Here is a 6,000-nt window from a genome sequence, read left to right on the forward strand (position 1 = left end):
CATATTGTAGATTGTATTTTTGTACCAATCGGATTCCAACTTTCTGTTAAATGTTGACATTGCTTATTTTGCATACCGGTATTTACATCAGATTGGGGGTATCACTAGTGAGCATTGGCTAACAGATATCTTGTTAGAATTATTTTTTAACAGTTGCTCACCTGAACCGAAGGTTCAAGTGAGCTTTTTTGATCACCTGTTGTCTGTCATCCATTCGTCTGTAATCTTTTCACATTTTTGACTCCTTCTCTAAAATCAATGGTTCAAATTTAACTAAACATAATACATAACCTTTAATATTCAATTCAGTTTTTTGTCCCATTTTAAATCAGCCTTGCAGGGTTATTTGTCCCATTAGGACAGTTCTAATTGATGAACTACTAGTATATAGACTTTCCATGTTTAGTTTCGTCTGTAGAACAGATGAAAATGCAACATCTAATGTCCTCAACACACCAATATTTTATTTGATGGATCGATAAAGAACTTTTAAATGAAACACCATTTCACAAACAGAGACCAATATTGACTTTCAATTATTTTAGAAATATTTTTCTATTTTTTAAATTTCATGAAATGGGAATCATTGTTATGACTGCAAATAGGGTATTTTAAAGCTTTAATTTTGGTCTCATTTGGTGTAATATAATTATGAATACAAACATGCCAAAGATGTTCTGTTCCAGTCTTTAATCTTTTAAAGAGACATGGTGGCGCACAAACTCATGATTTAGCAAATATCAAATTTTTATACGATTTCCACATTTTAAGCTCACCGAGACGAATCAGGGGGAGCTTATGCTATACCCTCGGTTAAAGTTTTTGTTGCAGGTCATGTATCTAAGCTATTACTTGTCCTATCTTCACCAAACTTGCATGGATGATACATCTGGACCTACTTATGGACTTGAAAGACTTGGATGCTGAATCTGAGTCCTAAATTTCAGATGCTGGAGGAGGTTAAGGTTGTTGGACCAGGTTAAAGTTTTTGTTGCAGGTGCCCTTTGATAGCAATATCTAAGTTACTGCAGGTCCGTACTTCTCCAAACTTGCATGGATGGTGTGTCTTATGATACTGATGCACCAGACAGGCTTGAGTGCTGAATCTGAGCTATAGATTGGATGCTGGAGGAGGATAAGGTTTTTAGAGCTGGTTAAAGTTTTTGTTGCAGGTGCCCTTTGATAGCAATATCTAAGTTACTGCTGGTCAGTACTTCACCAAACTTGCATTGATGGTGTGTCTTATGATACTGATGCACCAGACAGGCTTGGGTGCTGAATCTGAACTATAGGCTACAGATGCTGAAGGAGGTTAAGGTTTTTAGAGCTGGTTAAAGTTATTGTTGCAGGTGCCCTCTGATGATTATATCTTAGTTACTACTTGTCCTAACGTCACCAGACTTCCATGGATGGTGCGTCTTATGATACTGATACACCAGACAGGCTTGAATGCTGAAACTGAGTCATAGGTTTGGGATGCTGGAGGAGGTTAAGGTTTTTAGAGCTGGTTAAAGTATTTGAAACAGGTGCCCTCTGATGATTATATCTTAGTTATTACTTGTCCTAACATCAGCAGACTTCCATGGATGGTGCGTCTTATGATACTGATGCACCTGACAGGCTTGAATGCTGAGTCTGAGCCATAGGTTTCAGATGCTGGATATGGTTAAGTTTTTTGGAACAGGTCACATGTTTAATAGATAATAGTACTATTTCAAACTTGCATAGTTGATTAAACTGTAATATGAATGAATCACAGAGGAAGCTTCAGATGCAGAGCTTGATCTCCATTATCAAGGATGCTAAAAAATATATCTTAGTTATTACAGGTCCTAACTTCACCAAACTTGAATGGATGCTGTGTCTTATGATACAGATGCACCTGACAGGCATGGATGTTGAATCTGAGCCATAGGTTGCGGATGCTGGAGCAGGTTAAGGTTTTAATTGCTAGTGCTCTCTGATGATGATATCTTAGTTATTACTGGTCTGAACTTCACCAAACTTGCATGGAGATGCGTCTTATGTATACTGATGCACCTGACAGGCTTGAATGCTGAATCTGAGCCATAGGTTTCGGATGCTGGATGAGGTTTAGTTTTTTTGGTACAGGTAACTTGTTTTATAGATGATAGCTTGCATAGTTGATTTAACTATATTATAAATGAAACGCAGAGGTTGTTTCAGATGCAGAGCCTGATCTCCATTATCAAGAATGCTAAAGAAATCTCCTACCTCACTTTAACCTGCTCGATAGTAGATGTGTTTGTTGATAAATGATATAACATGATTCCTATGATATAGTATTGAATGGTATGAAACAATATTGTTTAATATGATACAATATAATATCATATGTAATATTATAAAAAGTTATATGATACGATATGATATTGTATCCATTTTTTTTATATTTTATATTATGATATTGTTTCATGATATCGTTATGTATAGTATTGTATATTATGATACAATATTGTATAATATTATATTGTATTATTAATTTATTATTTTATCACATGATACTATTACATAAGATATTGCAAAATATAATATTGTATCCTATTATACAATTTTGTATAATTTTGTACAATTTCTATAATATTGTATCATACGATATTGTATAATATGATATAAGTTTCTGTAATATAGAATTATATCACATGAAATTGTATAATATGATACTGTAATATTATATAAAATCGTATCATACGATATTGTATAATATGATATTGGTTTATAATATGATATATTTTCACACTATAAGAACTATATATTTATTAAGATGCGCTCTCTATGAATGCATATTGCTTACCACAGACATTGAATAGCTTCACATTCAAATTCTTTTTCAATGTGTCAATTCCACTGTAACTATTTTTAGACAGTAAACGCAATCAGGTGTCACTAAAATGAATGTCCAATGTCGCTTTGTTTACATTTGCATTTTTCGGATGAGTTTTAAAGACTTGTTATTTGTTAACTGATAGATGATAACTAATGATGCGTCAAACCTTCTTCTGATTTCCATTGTCGTAAACAAAAAGTAGAAATTCTATTTTGAGTCACCGTGTCACTTTAAGTAAAACAATGTTTCTGAAAATTTATATTGTTCTTCTTTTCATTTCCTAAATCTATGGATAAAGTCCAAAGAATAACAAATAGTCACATAAAGCACTAATCAACAATACTGTTTTAAAAAGAAATTAAAATCAATGAAAATGAACAACTTCAGAAAAATTGCATTTTATCAAATTTGAACTGATCCGGATTGAAAAAAAGGTAGTCCTGATCAATTTTTTTTTAAAATTGAAATTTTACAAAAATACTAAAAGATATAGTGAAAATGTTTTGAAATATTGTTCTTAAGAAATACAAAGCTACGTTTAGTTATTTTACTATGTAAGCATCCTCATTTCTTCATATCCCCATATGAGGGTCACAGTGACCTTTTTTCACTTTTTATAATTATTTATAGTTCATTTTAGAATTTTGTTATCTTTACTGGGTTGATGCCTAATTGGTCAGTTGAAGCGTCTTAGGTCTTATGATATGATGTTCCAAAAATGTAGGCTTCTTTTTAAATGTATTGTTTAATGTATGGTAAAATCTTGAAATAGATGAGAATTGGATGAATTTTACAATATTTTTTTAGAGTTCAATTTATAATAAACCATCTTTTTAAATGTATTGTTTAATGTATGGTAAAATCTTGAAATAAATGAGAATTGGATGAATTTAATATATTTACAATATTTTTTTAGAGTTCAATTTATAATAAACCATCGCAAAATAGAATGATACGAGAACTATTGTTCAGGTGAGCGATATGTGGCCCATGGGCCTCTTGTTTCTTTGTTCATGTCAATTTATTGATGTAGAAAATGATAAATGATGATAAATTATTTGTGAATTTGGATAATTTAGAATGGTCTGGTTCTAGTGTACATTTTATTTGCTGACAACTGATTAAGCTGTTGTTGCTCAGTTTCATTGCCTTAAATGATGACCTTTTGTATGTGTCCCACAGGAATCCCTGAAGATTATCCCCCAGGCCTACGTAGATTCCACCGTCAAAAATGCCAAGGTTCTGGATAGCTTCCAGTTTGAACGTTTAGGGTTCTTCGCAGTAGACAGAGATACCACTCCTGCCAAGGTAAGCCAACAACATGTGTTCATACAGGTAAATAGACCACCAGGTATTGAACCCAACAGGTGTTACATACAGGTAAATAGACCACCAGGTAATGAACCCAACAGGTGTTCCATACAGGTAAAGAGACCATCAGGTGAGGAACCCAACAGGTGTTACATACAGGTAAATAGACCACCAGGTAATGAACCCAACAGGTGTTACATACAGGTAAAGAGACCATCAGGTGAGGAACCCAACAGGTGTTACATACAGGTAAATAGACCACCAGGTAATGAACCCAACAGGTGTTACATACAGGTAAAGAGACCATCAGGTGAGGAACCCAACAGGTGTTACATACAGGTAAATAGACCACCAGGTAATGAACCCAACAGGTGTTACATACAGGTAAAGAGACCAACAGGTAATGAACCCAACAGGTGTTACATACAGGTAAAGAGACCATCAGGTTAGGAATCCATCAGGTGTTACATAAAGGTAAATAGACCATCAGGTAATGAACCCAACAGGTGTTACATACAGGTAAAGAGACCATCAGGTATGAATCCCAACAGGTGTTACATACAGGTAAATAGACCTTCAGGTGAGGGTCCTTACAGGTGTTACATACAGGTAAATAGACCATCAGGTAATGAACCCAACAGGTGTTACATACAAGTAAAGAGACCATCAGGTATGGAACCCAACAGGTGTTACATACAGGTAAAGAGACCTTCAAGTGAGGGTCCTTACAGGTGTTACATACAGGTAAGTACATGCAACCCAACAGGTGTAACATTACTTATGGGTTATTTTTAAGTGATATAGTCTTATGTTATTTTGAGGTCATGAAACTTTAAAAGGAAAATTTACACCTTTCAGTTGAATGGGAAAGGTATTTTGCATAGCGTACAGAACCTTTCACAAATCATAGACAAGCAGGAGTTCTGCTGTTTGATTATTCTAACAACTGTACAATGGTACAAATCCAGAAATTTTTCCAGGAGGTGGAAAGGGGGGGGCGGTCAAAGAGTGATTTTGTTTTCAGGGGAAAGGAGTTCCAGGCGTATTTTTTGCTAAATTTTCTTTTGGAATTTGATGTTTGAATTAACCAGCAGGGGGAGCCTTGCCCCCCCCCCCCCCAACTGATCTGCACTTGAAGTTTGTGTATCTATAGTAACCATTTCTTTTTTCTGTTGTAGATGGTGTTCAACAGGACGGTCACTTTGAAAGAAGACCCCGCCAAAAACTGAATATTTGTGCAAAGATTGTATTTATTGACAATTCAAGAGTTTCTGTGTGAGATTTGGACTCAGAGAGAAGAATAAAATTAAAGAAGGCTGTGGACTGATTTGAATTGTATTTTCTGCAAGCCATACATTCAGAGCTTGAGTTACAATCTGATTAATTTACTGAATTCTCTGTGAAAGAAAATAATTTATTTATCTCATAACCTAATTATCAGCAGTATAAATGTATATACAATATCATTACTGAAATACATGTATAACGTAAAATTTTGAATTTTTTGAAAAAATAAAAGAATATTTCATATAAAAATTATTTTTATATTTAAGAATAATCTTTTAAATATTAATTAGATTGATGATAAATCTAGCCGACACCTTGATCAGAACTATTGTCACTTTAAGATAGCACTTTACAAAGCACCATTTACGACTGAAACACTACTAGATATTGTACACGTACAATATATTATATTGTGACTACTAGATATTGGATTGTGACAGTTGTATGTGATTCTGCAATGTCAAGGACAGATTGGGAAACATAATGGTGCAGTGTAAAATTATTGTCCTACTACAACAGATTATTTTCATGGCAGCCTTTTTAATTTGCCTTGC

General features: G+C 33.9%; 1 protein-coding gene across 1 annotated transcript in view; it reads left to right on the forward strand.

The window, feature by feature from the left end:
• Nucleotides 1-5,677, forward strand: part of LOC128158465 (glutamine--tRNA ligase-like) — a 30,195-nt gene extending 24,518 nt beyond the window's left edge. Inside the window, exons 21-22 of the mRNA XM_052821321.1 lie at nucleotides 4,031-4,156; nucleotides 5,338-5,677. Coding sequence (XP_052677281.1) covers nucleotides 4,031-4,156; nucleotides 5,338-5,388 — 177 coding nt within the window. The 3' untranslated portion in view covers nucleotides 5,389-5,677. The remainder of the gene's footprint in view (nucleotides 1-4,030; nucleotides 4,157-5,337) is intronic.
• The last annotated feature ends 323 nt before the right edge of the window (nucleotides 5,678-6,000 follow it).

The sequence above is a fragment of the Crassostrea angulata genome, chromosome 8 (genome assembly GCF_025612915.1).
Source record: "Crassostrea angulata isolate pt1a10 chromosome 8, ASM2561291v2, whole genome shotgun sequence".
In the NCBI taxonomy this organism is placed as follows: domain Eukaryota; kingdom Metazoa; phylum Mollusca; class Bivalvia; order Ostreida; family Ostreidae; genus Magallana; species Magallana angulata.